General features: G+C 42.9%; 1 protein-coding gene across 1 annotated transcript; it reads left to right on the top strand.

Annotated features, from left to right (window-relative positions):
- The first annotated feature begins 1,564 nt into the window (after positions 1–1,564).
- LOC148013524 (uncharacterized) lies at positions 1,565–5,748 on the top strand. Its single transcript, XM_087668219.1, has one exon. It carries the CDS (start codon positions 2,055–2,057, stop codon positions 5,679–5,681), a length of 3,627 nt encoding a protein of 1,208 aa, XP_087524345.1. The 5' UTR covers positions 1,565–2,054; the 3' UTR covers positions 5,682–5,748.
- Positions 5,749–17,546: the final 11,798 nt, after the last annotated feature.

Here is a 17,546-nt window from a genome sequence, read left to right as displayed (position 1 = left end):
AAGTATCTAAACACTTGCCCAGGCTTAATTAGTTTGCACCCAACTCCTTCAATCCAGTCAGGGGGGTCCTCCCCTCCAAGAAACAGGATCTCAAATTTGTGCTGGTTGATTAGCTCACCTGAGGCATTGGCAAAGAGCTCTATGGTACTCAAAAACTCTTCCACATTTTCCTTACAAGCTTCTATGATGGAAGAATTATAATCTGCAAAGAGCTACATACAGAACTGTTTCCCATCCGGCAGGGGAAGGCCTTTTAAGAGGCCCCTATGAACCTTCCAATCCAGCATCTTGAGTAGAGCATCTGTGGCAATAGTGAATAGCAAGGGGGCAATGGGGCACCCTTGTCTAACGGACCTCTTAAGATGAAACACGTGAGACATAAAGCCATTCACACTGACTTTAGCAGAAGCATTAGTGAACAAGGTTGCAATCATACTAACAAACCCAATTCCAAAGCCAAGTTTATGCATAACAGCCATGAGAAAGTCCCACCTCAACCTGTCATAAGCTTTATCAAGATCCATATTGACTAAGACAAATTTCCCTTGGTGCTCAACAGCATGCTCCATAGCCACAAGAATATTGAGGATGGCATCCTGAATATTTCTCCCTCACACAAATCCATATTGAGCCCTATGCAATACATCTTTTAACATGAACTTGAGCATGATAGCCAGAGCTTTAGCAATGACTTTGTAAGTTACATTTAGCATTGTTAGTGGCCTCTAGTGCTTGCGTTTAGTTCTAGCTACATTCTTAGGTACGAGCTTAATGAGGCCCTCATTGAATTTAGCAGGAATCTGACCATCCTTGATGCATTTATTTGCTAATGTACATAGATCATTTCCACAGACAGGCCACAAAGTTTGGAACACTTCTGCAGGAATTCCATCAGTGCATGGGGACTTGCCCCTCTTCATTTTTGACAAGGCACCGGTTGAAGCCCAACAATACTTGAGAGATGTCTAACAAAGACACCAGCAATGGATACATCATCGTTGTGCTCCTCTCCCTCAGCATCCACCACTGAGCAAATAGTCTCTCTACATTGCTTTTGTTTCAGAGCATGGAATAATGCAGGTGTGGGAGCATCATCCTCGATCAAAGCCCTGCCCATTAATTGTATCTTGATAGCGTTCCTTTTCTTGCTTTCCTCATTCCTCAATATGCTGTAATGGCAGTGCATTGTATAAATATCATACATTGCTCACAAGCTCCGGAGTCCATAACATAACTGTTATGACCTTGTAAGTTAATCTATTTAAAATGGGCTATAGACAGTAAACGTAGGTAATATGAAGGCTGCGATTTAGTTAATATGAAGGCCGGCGAAGCGAGATGCAAAGCGGAAGAGATGTGGGATATTCAGGGTACGGGTTTCGAAAAAGGTTCCGGGTCCTTGTCTGGGACAGAACAGAAGAAAGTGCCCTTTCTCTCTGCTCGAACAAGCGTAGGTATAGATAGCCTAAGCCTGCATGCCACCTTTCTACTCACTGTACTCACACACGCAGCGCTAAGCGCTCTTCTTTCTTTCCGTCTCACTCCACTCCAGGCTACCCTACTCACTTCACTCCTCAGTACTCCTTACGTCAGCTTTCTTTCCCTCCTTCCCTGCAGTTTTCTTTAACAAATACGGACACCGGTGAGTCGTGACATACCTACACACGCTCTCTCTCTGTCTCTGTCTCTCTTTCTCTCTCTCTCTCTCTCTCTCTGTGTGTCTGTGTCTGGGCATATCTGCACGAGTGCCCCTTTTGTTCTCTGTGCGTGGAAGTTGGCAGCTGCAAATTGCAATTTGGAAAAGCCATAGAGAGAGAGAGAGAGAGAGAGAGAGGGAGGCACGCCGCACACACTGCATAGACTAACTTCCCAGTCCCCTCATTAATCTTGCTCTCCCCTGCCGCCTGCGTCAGTGCGTTGCTGTGACGCCAGCTGCCATGGCTTCAAGGGATAGACAAACAAGCTGCAAACAAGGGCAATTCAAATCAAAGAAGACAACGGAGAAGGCGAACAAGGAAAAAGACTAAGCAGAGCTCTCCTTCAATGTTCAATTTATGGAAATCGAGCACCCAACATCAACAATCACAGGTGGAGCATCATCAACAGCAGCAGCAGCAGCATCAACATCTTCTTCGACCGCCATATCCACAACCTCTGCATCCACCACAATTGTGGAGGTTGCTTCAATATCTCCTCCCCAGCACCAGCAGCAGCCTCCTCCTCCAAGGCCTCCCCTGACTGTCAGGTTTGCAGAGTATCATGACCTTCTGCTTCCCCCCCCTTCCTCCTCCTGTCAGGCATCCTCTGGCTCCTCTGGCCCTATTCAGTCCACCTCCACCCCCCCTTACTCCTCTGGCTCCTCCTCCTCACCTCCGCGCCTCTCCTCCGGCGGTCCCTCCACCTCCCCTGAACCCATCTCCCCCCCTTCCTCTGCCTTTGTCTCTGCCTCTGCGTCCCCTTTCTCCCCTCCCTTCAGCCCCTCAACACCCTCGCCCCCACCAGATATCGTCAGCCTCCCCAAAGAAGAGCAGAAATCCATTGTCAAACCCCCCTTGGATCAACCCCTCCATCCCCTGCCCCTCCCTGCCCACTCCCCCATTCCCAAGCCCAGCTTCCGCACTTCCAATGACGCCTTCTTGGAGCTCCACTTCGATGCCTCCCCCGCCCCCGCCCCCGCCACTGCCCGCCCCCATCCCCACCACCATTTAGTCCCCTCTCCTGCCGGCTTGCCTCCCCTCCACCCCGACCCCGAGCCCGTCCACATCGTCACCATATCCCGACATGCCGCCCGCAGCTCCATTGCCTCCGGAGCAGCCGCCAATGCGCCGCCAACTCCGTTCATCTCGACATCCCCTACCTCCTCCTTCCGTCCCCGCACATGCGATGTCTACATTGGCATCCATGGCAGCAGCTCCTCTTTGTCCAGATTCTCAAAATGGCTGCGCGCAGAGCTCGAATTTCAAGGCATTGCCTGCTTCCTTGCCGATAGAGCTCGCTACACTGATCCCCACAGCCATGACATTGCACGTCGCATCATCGAGTCGTGTACCTTCGGAGTGATCGTAATCAACAAAAAGACGTTCAGGAATCTTTACAGCATTGAAGAATTGCAGGTATTTCAAGAAAGAAAGAACCTTGTGCCGCTCTTCCTCGACCTAGCGCCTTCGGATTGTCTGGCAAGAGACATTGTGGAGAGGCGAGGGGAGGTGTGGGAGAGAGAAGGTGGTGAGCTTTGGAGGCTTTTCGGAGGTAAGGAGAGGGAATGGAGAGAGGCTGTGGACGGCCTCTCAAGGATAGAAGAATGGAAACTTGAAGCTTTCAATGGCAATTGGAGAGACTGCATTCTGAGAGCAGTGAGCTTACTTGGTACAAGGCTCGGGAGACGAAGTGTGGCGGAGAGAGAGAGGGTTAGAAAGCAAAGAGCAGAAAGAGAGGAATTTCCATTCCCCAGGAATCTGGACTTTGTAGGAAGAGAGAAAGAATTGAGGGCCATTGAAGGGCTTCTTTTTGGCAATGCCGAGGATGAGGAAGATGGTGGCATTGTGAAGGAAGACAATGTCAGGAATAAGCAGGCAACGAGGTCTCAGCTCTCAAGAAAAGGCAACCTGGACAAATTGTCGAAGCAAGGGAAGCAGAGTGCTCCAAGAGACGGTCTAGATGAAAGGAGGAGAAGTGATGCAGATAGGCTACAGGGAAGGTTTATGGTTGATTCTGAGCTTCTCAGTGCAGGAATTGCAGCTCGGAGAAAGAGTGATTCCGACCGCTGGCAAAGCTTTGTCGCACCAGGAGGCCTTCACGCTTTTCCAACAAGAAAGAGCGACTCCGAAAGATGGTTCAGAGCAAGAGAAGAATATGGATTCCCCATGACATCAGACATTCCTTGGGCAGGAGGAGAAAAAGAATCTGAAATACTTCCTTCCTTTGGAAAAAGTACCAAACATATCGGTGCCTACAAAGGTGAATTAGAAAGAAAACCACCAAGGTCAAGAGCAAGTAGCAGAAGTATGCAGATGACTAGCAGGCGGAAACACAGCCAAAGTATCAGAAGCAAATCGGATCCTGCTCTCAACACACCTGACTTGCAGGGAACAACATGCATATCAGGGGGTGCAGGCATTGGTAAAACAGAGCTTGCTCTCGAGTTTGCATACAGGTTTTCTCAAAGATATAGAATGGTGCTTTGGATTGGGGGTGAAGCCAGATACTTCAGACAAAACTACCTCAACTTGTCAGTGTTTCTGGGCTTGGATGTTGGAACAGAGACACAGGTGGGGCCTGAAAGGGGCCGCATACGAACATTTGATGAGCAGGAAAGAGAAGCATTCCAGAGAGTGAAGAGAGAGCTTCAGAGGGATGTTCCATACCTTCTTATCATAGATAACCTAGAGAGTGAAAGAGATTGGTGGGATAGGAGAGAGGTTTCTGAGCTCCTCCCGCGGGCAGGTGGTGCTTCGCATGTGATTATAACCACAAGGCTGCCCAGAGTGTTGAATATGGAGCCACTTAGGCTCTTATACCTTTCTGGTGTAGAGGCCCTCTCTTTGATGAAAGGGAAACGAGAGTTCTCCTCTCAAGAGCTTGACGCATTGAAGGAAATCGAAGAGAAGCTGGATAGGCTAACCTTTGGGTTGGGCTTGGTGTCCAGAATACTCACAGAGATGCCTATCATGCCATCTGTTTTACTTGAGAAAGTGAACAAAGGATTGGTTGGAGACTGGACATGGGGGCCGAGAGAGGAAGCCACCTTGAAGAGCAACTCATTCCTGGTAAAGCTGTTAGGGGTGAGCTTCACATTCTTGGAACAATTAGATGGACCAAGAAAGCTGGCTTGCCGGATGGCTATGGTTGGGGGCTGGTTTGCACCTTTTCCTGTACCCATCTCTCTTCTTGGAGCAGCGTCCATGGATTATCCTGATCAGCCTACCACAGTGAAGGTACTAAGAACACTGCCCTGTTGCAGATACACATCTCAAACGAAGAGATCCGAACTGGATGCAGCTTCTCTTCTTGCGAAGATGGGCTTAGCAAAGCTTTGCGGCAGGCAAGGATGGATCTTCTTCAATGAGATTGTGCAGGTTTATGCTAGGAAGAGAGCAGGGGTAGCTGCAGCCAAAGCTATGGTTCACAGTTTGAGGAAGAGAGGAGCAATAGCTTTGCACTCTGAGCATTTCTGGGCAGCTTGCTTTTTAGTCTTTGGGTTCGGAAATGACCCTGTGCTGGTGGAGCTCAAGGCCACGGAGTTGATTTCATTTATAAAGAAAGGGGCTCTGCAGTTAGCCTTTCGCGCATTCACGACCTTCTCGCGGTGCAGGGCAGCATTGGAGCTCCTGAGGTTATGCACAAACATGTTGGAGGATGTGGAGAAATCCTTTGTCTCTCAGTCTCAAGACTGGCTAGGCAAAACCTTGTGCTGGAGGAAGAGTTCATCATCATCATCATCATCTTCCGATGGGAACAGGCAGGTGGATGAGTATGTGTGGCAGCAAGCCACAGTGATGAAGGCCTTGTTGCTGGAAACACGCGCTAAGCTTCTTCTCCGAGGTGGGCAATTCGATGCCGGAGAAGAACTATGTCGGACCTGTATCAGTATTAGAACAGTCATGCTGGGAGAGCATCACCCAGATACCATCTCTGCTCAAGAAACACTTGCCAAACTTGTGAGATCAAGAAGTAGCACCTGAAATTCTTTCCCTTGCTAATTTTTTATCCTCCTCTCAACAAATAAACACGTACGTGAGCTTTCTCCAAGTACTCTCGGTTTGTATACCAAAAGTTTCCCTCCCCTTGTGTTTGTGATTAGAGCATTCTTTCCAGTATATAAATGCCTTCAGCTTACACATATTTATTTTTTATTCACCCAATACCCATAGCTAACCTGGAGTAACATGATACCAAGTGATTAGGCATTGCCATAGAGGTTTCCATCGACAATACATAGCATCATACAAGTGTTAAGTATCTTCCTCACTCCAAAAATTGATTTAAATCTTAGAATCTAAGGAGAACAATGTCTTCACTTAAGTCTAGCTTACATAAAAAGTGTTGAGCAGCTTCCTCACTCCAAGTATTGATTTAAACCTTAGAATCTAAGGAGAACAATGTCTTCACCTAAGTCTAGCTTAAATAACATAGAAGCACTTATTCAAAGCATTCTCCAATGCTCAACCATGCATATAAGAAAGATGTGGATTTGTGATGTTCCTGCCTTAGGATATTCTTTCCATAGACAAAGACTTGGGTTTTAATTTTTTGCTTCCTATGTTACACGATGAGTGGCTAGGAGGTTCTTAACCTTGTCTGGGTCTCTTGGTTGAGATATTGTTGTTCTTACATATGTCAGATCAAAGAAGCATTGCTTCCACACATAGCATGAATGGTTTAGAGAGAATTACAATTAGTTTCATAGGCAGGGTGAATGAGTTTGAAACCCCTCAAGAAAAGAAGGGAAGCCATCACAAATTGCACGAGGTCGAAGCTTTGGAATAGTTGATTTTGTATAGGTAACTCATATAGACTTTGCTCAATGCCACATTGAGCAGATCGAGTATAAGAGGCTCGGTTCCTTGTTGTTGCACATAGACCCATGAAATCCTTCTGTCTTGTAAATATTAATCCTTACCATTCACCATTGTCATCCTTTATGTGATGCACTTATGATGTCAGTGATGTCTCTAGCATGCATTTATTAGTTGTAATAGATGTCATGGATGGAAATAATTAAGCTTAAGAATGGAAATAGACAAGATACATGAGAAAAATAGGCCCAATGTCTAACCTTCTAAACATGCCACATGATCAATTCTAGTGAAGCCTAATAACCTTTGCTCATATATCTATGTAGGATCAACATGTAGCATATATGTGCTTATAACGTACATGCATACACAAATACATATGAGTATGAGTGTGTACACTGCAACATACATACATATGCAAGATTAGGTGCTGCAAAAGGAAAGTAAATACAAGATGTGTCCCATAATACAATGTGTCCCAAGTATGAAGGTAGTGCCATGGCTTTCAAGAGCATAGAAATTGAGGTTTGACAAAAGGTTGTCAGGAGCCTTTTGTCAGGAGATGTGAAAATGATACAAGATTATCTTGAGGAATGGAAATCAAGCATGCTTCTTTTAACATGTCAAATTTTAGAAAGGAAGAGGAAAGTTCAAAAATCCCCAATCTCCCTTATTTAGAAGGGGAAGAAGCACTACAAAATTTCTCTTTCATTTTTGGTGCACATTGGGGCTACTTAGTTATGGAAGGGGTAAATGTTTGAAGGAGGGCAATGAAGATAAGGATAATATATGATGGCCAAAGGGAAAATGAAGGTGGGGAGGTAAATAGGACAATAGAAATCTCAAGGTAGTGAACCAAGGGAAAAATGGAAATGGATATATTTAAACATGACACTCTTTGCCATTGATCCATCTCAAAATTAGATATTGGATAAACTAACAAATTATTAGGGCTCTTTTGACAACAAGCCATCAATAACTTTCAAGCACTATAGGCACACTTCTACCCTAACAATACAATAATAGAACAATTGGTTATCGAAAAGGAAAAAAGTTTGAGGGGCAAAGGTAAAAGTGAGGACATCATACATCTATGGGTTGTGGGCCAAGGAGAAAGTTAAAGTGAATCAATTGAACACACCACCTACTTTACATTTGTCCATCTCAAAGTTAGCTACATGATAAACTAAAAAAATATTGTGCTCTTTTGTCAATAACCTATCACTAAAGCTCCAACCACTATAGGCTCACAAAGCAACATAACCATACAACTTTAAAACTACATGATTTGGTTTTTGAACGAATGGAAGAGATTAATGAACTAGAATTGCATTAAAGGAAAAATCTTGAAGGCTAAATCTTAAACGTGATAGTAATTTCAAAGCTTAATATATATTTGTTTTAGGCTCACCTCTAGACCCTCAACATACAAAACTTTTGGAACAAAGGTTAAATATCATGCAAATGATCTTTTTGGTCCAAGCCCAACTAACATTTTTTCACATAAACAAGGGTTAGTCTAGTAGTCAAATCTTGTAGATTACCTTAGCGCCCAACAAAGATGGTGTTAGAGATTGTCTTCCCTTGGATAGGCATTTTTCTCAGTTAGGGTGTGTACATATGCAATTTTCTAGCCACGTAGTCATTTGAGAAAGTTTTGGTGTGTGGAGTAGGTTTGCCACATCAACAGTGCCACATCAACAGCAACCACACAAGATGCAGAGTCGGACTGCCACATGGCATTCCAATCAGCAGACTGATGTATAGTTGGCCAATTTTTTTGCATAGTTGTTCACATTTAATGCAAGCGACCTCATTATTTCTTGGCATTTTATTCAGGCTATAAATAGCTTGCCGCCAACACACTCTCTCAATCTTGTAGTTGCAGATTTCAGGGTAGAGATTGGGCAGATTGTAGCAGACTTCGAGGTGTCCAGCAGGGAGACATTGTCGAGATCAAGATACACAAACATACGGACTGCACCCATGTACATATCTATGTTCCTTTGTATTCAGCATACTTTATACAACAGATCTTCATGTTCTTATGTCTCTTTCTCTCTCTCTCTTCTCTCCGTGTTCACTCTACTCTCTCAGTCTTGGTCCCACGCTTCTACACCGTTGCACTCTAACATGGTATCAAAGAAGTGAAGATGGATTGATTGAGTGAAGAACCCATCTAAAGAGGAGATTTCACCATGACACAAGGCTGCGTCTCCAGCATTTGAGGGTGAGCGGGAGGGGCGTGCGGGAAATGATCAAAGTTGGTGAAGTTAATGTTGTTTGCTGCTATTCCAAGAGGAGGAAGCTGATTTTTTGGCCTTCAAGTGCAGATTTTACCCTTTCATCATCTTCGGTGGGTGAAGAAGGGGCAGGATGAGTGAAACATAGTCTTAGTAAGCTGTATTTTCATAGTCAGTTTTGTGTTTTTTGCAGGCACTGTAGGTGAACTTGTCTTTTGAGGCCAAGACAAGTTTCAGGCGATCATGGACTGAAAGGTGCATGTCATCCTATTGGCTCTTCCATCACATCAAAAGCTCGATGGCAAGAACTACGCATCTAGCGGGTCATGATGCCTGCCATTTTGGAGTCCTATAATTTGGTAGAGCTTGTTACGAAGGCTATCCATTGTCCTTCTTCATGTGACGAGTCCAGAATCTCTTCGAGTGAGAAGGTGGAGTTGGCAAAGGCTCAGGCACATTGGGATAAACTCAATGCTCACATTTGCTCATTTTTATTTCCCTCATGTACTACAGCTATTATCTCTCATATTGAGCATTTGATGGTGGCTCAGGAGATATGGCTAGAGTTGGATCAGCTGTATAATTGGATGATCGTCATGAAGTGAGTCTCTTTGGAAGTGCAAATGTAGGCCATGAGTGTCGACAATTCTCCAACAAGTCATCATCCATGCGAGAGCATATCAATAAGCTAAGGCAGCTTCAGATGCAAGTTCAAAATGCAGGGAAGGTGATCACTTCTGAAGACATGGTGATAACTCTCATTTCACAGTTACCACCTCACTTCAATTGTTTTTATTCCACCTTGATTACTTCAGGGTGGTCTGAGACTCTTTGGTGGTGGTAATAGTTGGTTCATATGGTCTCGGACCAAGAGAAGTAACTTAAAGGAACCAACGCTTTGAAATCTAAGGCCTTGGTTGGTTTATCCTCTCAAAAGAAGGGGAAGGACCAAAAGAAGAAGAAGGAAGACAAATCTAAGAAGAACAAAGACAAGGAGTCTACTTGTCATATTTGTGGCAAAACAGGTCACTGGAAGAAGGATTGCCTCAACAAGGAGAAGAAGGAGAAGGAGAAGAATGAGAAATCTTCAAAGGATTCCGGAGTGGTGGCTGCTCCCTCATCAGCTGCTTTTCTCCATTTGGAGGTGGTTGAGGATTCGACCCTAATGGCTTTTGATGCTGCATCAAAGGTCCCATTCACTCGAGACTGGATTCTTGACAGTGGTGCCTCCAGGCACATGACTCCTTTAGCAAGTGTTGCTCATTTGCAGCCTTCCCATTGTCAGATTCTCATTGGTGATAGTTCTTCTATTCCTGTTTGGGGACGGGCAAACATGCATCTTATTCCAAATCGACGAGGTGGTTCCCATGCATCAGAGGTACTTTATGTGTCGGCTTTGGGGTATCATCTTCCTCTTGGTACACAAGATTTGTGCCCTCGATCTTTAGGTCGAATTTGATGTGGTGATTCTTGATCGAGCATCGAGACATGTTCTTTCTTCAAGTTATGAGGAGAATGGAGTCTACAAGTTGCGGTCTTCTTCTGTCTTGACTTCTCTTCTTCTTACCTCTCAAACTCAGTTCGAGCTTCAGCATGCTCAGTTTGGCCACCTCAATTATGATTACCTTCAGAAGGCATCTAAGGACCAGTTTGTTCGAGGCTTGCTGGATATTGTGGTGGGCCAGCAACCTTGTGTATCCTACATCCGTTGGAAGCAAACTCGTGATGTTGTTCCCAACAAGGCTTCAAGGCGGTCTTCAGCACCCTTGGGGCTTGTTTCTATTGATCTTTGTGGACTAATGAGGATGGAGTCCCTTAGAGAAAGCTTGTATTTTATGCTAATTGTGGATGATTACAGCACGATGGCATGGGGGCTGATTTCTTGAAGCTGATGTCGAAGGCCTTGTCCCACTTTAAGGATTGGTTTTTGAAGACCTTACGATTAGATAAGGGCGGAGAATTTATTTCTAATGAGTTTTCTCGTTTTTGTGTAGATCATGGTATTCACCAGGAGTTTGCTAATACCAACACCCCTTAGGAGAATGACATCTTGGAGCGGAAGAATCACAGTGTAATCGAGATGGCCTAGGAGCATTGTCACCTCAGTGTCTATGGGCTGAGACTGTGGCTATTGCAGTCTACATCCTTAATCGTTCCCCTACTTCCGTTGTCATTGGTATGACTCTTTATGAGGCATACTTTGGGTCAAAGCTAAATGTTTCTTATTTCAGTGTCTTTGGGTGGTGTGATGCCTATGTTCACATCTCGAAGACACATTGTGACAAATTTGAAGTGGCTTCTAAAAGGCAGGTGTTTGTGGGCTATAGCTCACAATCTCAAGGCTACCACTTGTATGATCCCGTTAAGCGGGATGTCTACACAAGCTACGACATTAGGTTTGTGGAGGTTTCAACCCTAGAGGGGGCTAAGGACCACCATGTTCTTAGAGATCTTGATGATAGCTGGGCCCCAATGATTGTTCCTCTCAAGCTTGTGTCTCTTGAGGAGTCTTCTTCAGATGAGGAGCCTAGTTCCCAATCACTAGATTCACTGATTACTCCTAAGCTATTGGACCTTTGAGAAACTTCAGCAAAAGATGGAGAGTGCCAAGGTGAGATCCGGCCTCCTCCTCGTTGGGCCTGTGTGGCACACTCCGAGATTCAGGGATCGAGGGGGTCCCTAAAGGCGTGGCAATTGCAGGATGGACCGCCGAGGTCACAGAGGCACCATGCACATTCTATGGAGCTTGTTTGCTCTAACTACTGTTTGATGTCCCATGTTATGCAAGACTCTGAAGCCTACATCTGTGAAGGAGGCTTTACAGTCTGCTCATTGGTAGAAAATGATGGAAGCCAAGTTGGAGGCTATTGAGAAGAATGGCACTTGGTACCTTGTGCCTCATCCCTCTCATAAGAAGGTGATTGGTATCAAATGGGTCTTCAAGACCAAGTACCATAATGATGGCTCCTTGGACAAGCACAAGGCTCGCCTTGTTGCTAAAGGTTTTTCTCACTGCCCAGGTATTTATTTCCATGATACTTTTGCCCCCACTACTCGTATGGCGACAATCCGTGCTGTTCTTGCCTTGGCTAGTCATAGGAGATGGCCCGTCTTGGATGTGAAATCAGCCTTCTTGAACACTGATTTGAAGGAGGAGAGCAACCCCCTAGCTTTGGTTCCTCATATGGGAAGGTTTACATGTTGAGGAAGGCCTTGTATGGCGGCTTGAAGCAGAGTCCATGTGCTTGGAATGAGAAGATTGATTCATTTCTCCAAGCAAAGTTGGGATATCGGCGCTCTCGGGCCGATCCATAGTGTTAGGGGCACGAATCCCTAGGACTCGATATTTGTTAGTGACCTTAGTTTCTTACTTTCATATATGGATATAGTGATTTGAGATCAACCTATGTAATTGCGTCTTTAAATGTCATGGGATAGAATACCTGTATGTCAGGCGTTGATTTTGATATGCAAGCAGTTGTATTCTTGATGTCAGTCATGTGGATTCAAAAATACAAGAATGGATAGCGCCATGCTTCTATGGTCGTTGTTGGCTGTTCTCAAAGCTTGAGTCATGTTCTTTAAGTGTATGAATCTCTGTTTCTGCATTATGGGATCATAAAAGGTTTTTGGTTATGGATGTTGAAGTGTATACAGAGAATATGTTTATGCTTATGTTCTTTATTTTAGCATGATGGTGTGTTTATGTATTCTCTGATTTCTTGTTGTATATGCCCTAAACACTTTGGCGATCCTTCATTTATTGATTAAGGCGCAGACCTAGAATAAAAAATTATTAGATCAGGCCGTAGGAATGCTGATGGCATTGAGACCGCATAAGGTGCCTTCTATGGGCAGTATTTATGTCACACAATTACCCTTATTTATCCAATCCTATCCTCACCAAGTGCAGATCTCAGGAAATCAAGAAGGCCTTAGCAAGACAACAAGAACAGGTTGCAGGGCTAAATGATAGGAGTGAATTAGAATGCTTGGACAAGATGGATGAGGAGCAGTTTATTGATGCAAGGCAAACTTCTGTGGAAGGGAGTACCTCTACAGGTACCTCAACAATATATCATTCCCCTACCACTTCAACAGGCTCTCCAAATTTGTCAGATGATGAGGGAATATTGCCTCTTGAACATTAGGATACTCCTCCTAGGTGTTGAAGATTAGAGTTGGAAGCATGAGAAAGTGTGCACAAGAGGGAGAGAGAGAGATCAAGTACAAGAATAAGATATTGCTTAGTCAGTTGTTCAAGGTACAGCTAGTACACTCTCCTCAACTGTGAGTGTGTACTTTAGGTTGTTTATATAGCCTCTGGAGGAGTTAGGGTTAGGGTTTCCCCTTACTCCCCTGTCCTACAATCCATTTACACCTAGCTACCCTTATCCTCTCCAGTATAAGGAGAGTTCCCATGCTTACTTCTCAACACCCCTCCTCAATGCTAGGTGGCATTGGATAAATCATGATAGGATACCCCCCCTTAATCCACAATGAGATGCCTTTATAAATCAAGCTACAAAAGAAGGTTATAGGTAGAGAGTGTTACAAGACTCAAAAGAGTCGGTCATCTATGGATTGGGAGGCAAAGTTGACCTCCAATTCCTTAGGTACTTCTTGAACACTAGGACACTTAGTGGTGATATGCTCGGTCTTTTTTGCATTTATTGCACTTCATTTTTTCGGGATATTTCTTCCAGCAACAATTGCTTACAATATGCCCTTTTTTGTGACAGAAGGAGCACTTAATAGAAGCTGTATGGACTAACACTTGCCCAGGGAAGTAAATGCTGAAGTCCCTTCAATATGGTTTCTCTTCTCTTCATCCGGATGGTACTTGCCAAGGTTGGGTTCAGGATATTAGTTAGGGTAGTCACAAGGGTTGGAAAAACCTTCTTCATAGACTTCAGAAGGATGGCAATGGCATCTTCATCATGAATTGGTGCTTGAACATAGTTTAGATGTGCCATAAGCCCCTTCATATGTGAACATAGATCTTCTCCATGTTTATACTCCAAGCTAAAAAACTCAATCTTTAGAAAGATCTTGGATTTCTTCCCTGTAGTGCCGTAGAGCCTTTCAAGTTCATCCCACTTCTCCTTAGCAGTGGAGAGTTGGTCAATATGATGAATTAAAGATTCATCCAAATGAAGCATGATGATGGCCTGAGCCCTTTCATCATCTTCTACATCAAGAGGACTGGATGGGTCAATAACTTTGGTCCCTTTTATGAAGGGCCAATAGCCTCATTCGATCATTTTATATTTTACCAAGACTTGCCAAGGATGAAAACCTTTTCCATTGAACTTGCGAATTTGAGGCCTTACATCTGCATAGGCCATGGCCATTATAGTAAGGTCTTACCTATTGCCTTGAGCAATGGCAGTGTCTAGTCCTTTACAGGTGGCCAAGTACAAACCAAATAACAGAACTGATAGCCCTACAAATGATAACCAACTTTAAAGCTATAGAGATGAAAAAGGTTGGAAATCATACCAATTTAATATCTCAAGATAGGATTTTGGAGGTCCTGTTCTTCGAACAACCCTTGATTTAAGCTTTATTGTTTTCCTAGGTTTCAATGAGGTGAGCTTTGACTGGGACTTCAGGCTCCTCCTGATAATGTGGTCTATTAGAGGAGTTCTTGGTGGAGCACGGCGTATCAATCAACTCTATGCTATGGGATGAATCAGAGGAGAGCAAAATAACACTCATTTCTCTTATTTACCAGCAACAAACAATAAGGAGCATTGTTGATTTCTTTGCATACCTTAGCATATAGGCCGTGGTTCATATAAGTTTTAAGAGGTTCAATAAATAGGATTAGCTCGGTGCTATTTCTTAGCGACATTGCATGACACTAGTAAAAGAAAAATATGAAAATATTATTTGTGCACTTCACGTTGGCTTGTTCTTAGTTAAGTTCTTTTAGCATAGAGTGCCATACACTTTTCATATGCAATTTAAGTATAGTATCAGTAAATAAATTCTTGAATGCATGGCAATTGTATCGGATTGAGATTTTGATGAAGACTCAGATTCAGATTCGGATACAAATAGTGCCGATGAGGACAGTAATGCCAGTTTAGATTCAGATGATGATTCCAGTGACTCTGATGATGAAGAGTCTAGTAGGAAAAAGCATAAGAAGAAAAAGAAGAAATTAGAATCAACCAAGACTAAAAAGAAAAAATCAAAGGATAAAGATAATAAGAAGTCAGAGGATAGCAGGTTGGATAAGATGATTTTGAAAGATTTGGGTCTTTCTGAAACTAAGAAGAAAAAGCATTGTGAGATTTTTCAGAGAAAGGGCCATGAAACTAGGACTTGTTGGTATAATCCTAATGTTAAGATGGCATAGTAGATGCCAATGATACAGCCTAGGCCAAGATGTATTCAACCAATTGCAATTAATCAGATTATTACAGACACCATACCACAAAGACCCTTCAGAGGACTTGGAAGAATGCAAGTGCAAGACATCCTTGGGGAAGTTTTCAAGCACATCAGCAAACCACCCAAACGGGAGCATCCCACTATTGTGGAGGTCAAGGACACTTTGTTGGACCAAACTGTGAACTTTGGGCAAGGCATAGGACTGAGAGAGGAATGCTAGTAGCAAGGTCCTGCAATGACGGAAGACCTGTAGGAGCATCTTATTAACATCATCCATGTACCCTAGTTGTAACAGTCCTTATAGAGTTGCTTGATCAAGATGAGAAAATGCAATTTCCTAAAGGTGCAAGAACTGCTGGTTGTAGGAAAATTTAGCAAGTGCAGGTTCAAGAAGGGGCAAAGGAGGTGTCGGGTAACACTAATGCTGTAAGTATGCATGTTCATTGTGATTGTTCTAATTGTATTGAAGTAGAGGAATGTCAAGAGGAACCAATGTTCTTAGCGGTAACTAGAAGCCAAGCGGGCGTGAAGCTTGATTGGTAGGAACAAGAGAAGACAAGGAAAAAGATAGCAAAGCAGGTTAGAAAGTTGCAAAAACTTGTTAAAAAATTTAAATATGATCAAGTTGATGATGTAGGGAATTCAGGTGTGTAGAAACTTGAACTGTAGGAGCAATTTATTGAATATCAAGAGCATGTTCTTGAATAGCAAAATCAGTTTCCTGATTATCACAAATAGTTTCTTGATAGCACAATTGTTGGAAAATTACAGCAAGGAGGTTTAGAAGAGGTATTTCAAGCTTTAGCAAAGTGTTCTTTGTATTTAACCTTGGAGAAAATTTTGGATTTGATACCAGGATCTAAAGAGAAGTTACTTATGAAGATTAGGAAAAAGCAATAGGAAGTCCTTGAAAGTACAATAGTTCAAGATCAGGCAGTTATACCAACTCAACAAGAAGTTGTGGATTACAAAGTGCCTACTATTCAAGTTGAGTATGCAGGAAGAAAACATGATGATGTCCTATTGGATGGAGGTTCAAGAGTTAATATACTCCCTGAACATACATATTTGTCAACCAAGCAAGAAGAGTTATTGCCAGCTCCATTTCAAGTTAGGATGGTAGATCAAGGTATTTTAAAGAATCAATAAATTCGAGTGACTGGATTTGAGGTTCAGGGTGAGTTTTGTTGTGTTGAGAATATCAGAGATTGAAGACTCTTATACGATGCTTTTGGGGAGATTGTGGTTTAAATTGGCTAAAATCAAGCAAGATTGGAAAAATGATAATGTGTATCCGAATAGGATTTAAGAAAATTAGGTTATCCACAGTTAATAAGGTTATTTTGAAGAGTTCATCTAGACCTGTTATTAATCTTGTAGATGAAGTAGAAGATGATGAGGAGGAATTATTTCTTCAGGAAAATCCTTGTGTGGTTCCAGTTTTTGAAATAGATGTTGATGGTATCATACAAGAGTATCAAGAGCAGCCCAATGTGGTTGGAAATGCAATTTTGGTGCAGCACACTATTCAAACTGCAATTCAAAACTAGTCAGGGCAAAATTTATAAGGTCTTCCTAAAGATCAGGAGCATCCTGAATTTCAAGACAGGTCTGAGAATGAGCATAATAAATTAATTCAGGACCAAAGTACCACTCATCCTGAAATTTTTAAGCAAGAAGGACTTGAAAAATAGCAAACTGGTGAAAGCCATTGTTCAGGCTGAACTAAGATATGAGCATACAATGAGAAGATATGCAAGAGTAGTTGAATATTGAAGGAGAGTCTAAACCCATTAAGGTCAATATATTTTTGTTGAAGACAATTTCAAGCATGATCTAATTAAGTTGTGCAAAGAGTTCCAAAATATTTTTGCTTGGGATTATATAGATATGAAAGGATTTGATCCAACTATGTGTTAGCACAAGGTAAACTTGAAGAAAGATGCTAAGCCTATTGTTCAAAAGAGGTAAATAATGAATCCTAACTATGCCAAATAGGTCAAGGAAGAAATTGATAAGCTTTTGAGAGTTGGGTTCATCAAACAAGTTAATGAGGTTACTTGGTTATCCCCCATTGTTGTAGTGCCAAAGAAGAATGGGAAGATCAAAGTTTGTGTGGATTACAAGAAATTAAATGCAGCTACTATTACTGATCCCTTCCCAATTCCTTTTACTGATTCACTCCTTGATGATGTGGCAAGCCATGAGATGTACAGTTTTTTGGATGGGTTTTTAGGATATAATCAAATGAGGATGAATCCATAAGATATGAATAAGACAGCTTTCATCACAGAGTGGGAAGCTTATGTTAGCACAATTATGAATTTTGGTTTGAAAAATGGACCACCTAAGTTTCAGGGAGCTGCTCATAAAACATTTGAACCAT

The sequence above is a fragment of the Lygodium microphyllum genome, chromosome 26, assembly GCF_053477565.2.
Source record: "Lygodium microphyllum isolate KBCC chromosome 26, Lygodium_microphyllum_v1.1.10, whole genome shotgun sequence".
NCBI lineage: Eukaryota > Viridiplantae > Streptophyta > Polypodiopsida > Schizaeales > Lygodiaceae > Lygodium > Lygodium microphyllum.
This window is presented reverse-complemented; position numbering and strand designations above follow the sequence as displayed.